Source organism: Porites lutea, chromosome 3 (genome assembly GCF_958299795.1).
Source record: "Porites lutea chromosome 3, jaPorLute2.1, whole genome shotgun sequence".
NCBI lineage: Eukaryota > Metazoa > Cnidaria > Anthozoa > Scleractinia > Poritidae > Porites > Porites lutea.
The window spans coordinates 20,933,948-20,934,741 of record NC_133203.1 but is presented as its reverse complement, the minus strand read 5'-3'; the positions used below and the strand labels follow the sequence as shown (position 1 = coordinate 20,934,741).

The window sequence follows — 794 nt, the reverse complement described above, 5'->3', positions numbered from 1 at the left end:
AAAGCTATGACCTAAATGATTCACACTTCTTGATCTTAATTTACTCTCAATTTACTCTCAAACTCAGAAAACCGTGAACACTTGAAATATTTCAGAAATGTTTATTGTATATTGTGACCAGTCACAACAAAGATCAGGACATGCGAGCAAGCCTCAAAGCCTTGAACTAATTATTGCTGTTTCGGCCGGTTTAGTTTTCCACATGCCAGAAATGCTTCTATTGATCTCTGTTTTCTCAGTAGCGACCTTTAGCAATGAAGACGAGAACGAGGACGAGGACTGGTATGACCGATTGGGGCCTGGAACGAGAACGTCGTCCACGGCGGTATTTCGGCGGGAAACAAAAACATTTAGCAAACCGGTTACGGTACGTGGACGAGTCTTCCTACAGTGAAAGTCACCAGGGAAAATGTCTTTCAAAGAATTTCGTGACCTCCTTGTACTTCTCTACGGCGATGAAATTATTTCCGATGAAGAGTTTTTGCTACTTTACGATAGTTTCATCTCCAAGAATCCAGATTTTCCCCATGAAAACTATCAACGGTTTGATTTGGATTCTATGAACTCCGCGGAGTGCAAAGCAGAGTTCCGTGTCGAGAAACACGATCTCCCTCGCCTTGCTGCAGCCCTCCAACTACCACCGGTGTTTAAATGCGAGCAGAGGAGTATTTGCGACGACATGGAAGGCCTATGCATACTCCTCAAACGAGTTGCCCACCCATGCAGACTCAGTGATCTGATTCCGCGATTTGGCCGACCGGTTTCTGTTTTAAGCCTGATCTCAAATGATGTCA

At 44.3% G+C, this 794-nt stretch overlaps 1 protein-coding gene across 1 annotated transcript in view; it reads left to right on the top strand.

Annotated features, from left to right (window-relative positions):
- Positions 1 to 409: 409 nt before the first annotated feature.
- The window catches only part of LOC140931888 (uncharacterized), a 1,182-nt gene continuing 797 nt past the window's right edge, over positions 410 to 794 (top strand). Inside the window, exon 1 of the mRNA XM_073381595.1 lies at positions 410 to 794. This exon is cut by the window's right edge and continues 276 nt beyond it. Within this exon, the coding sequence (XP_073237696.1) occupies positions 410 to 794 (385 nt within the window).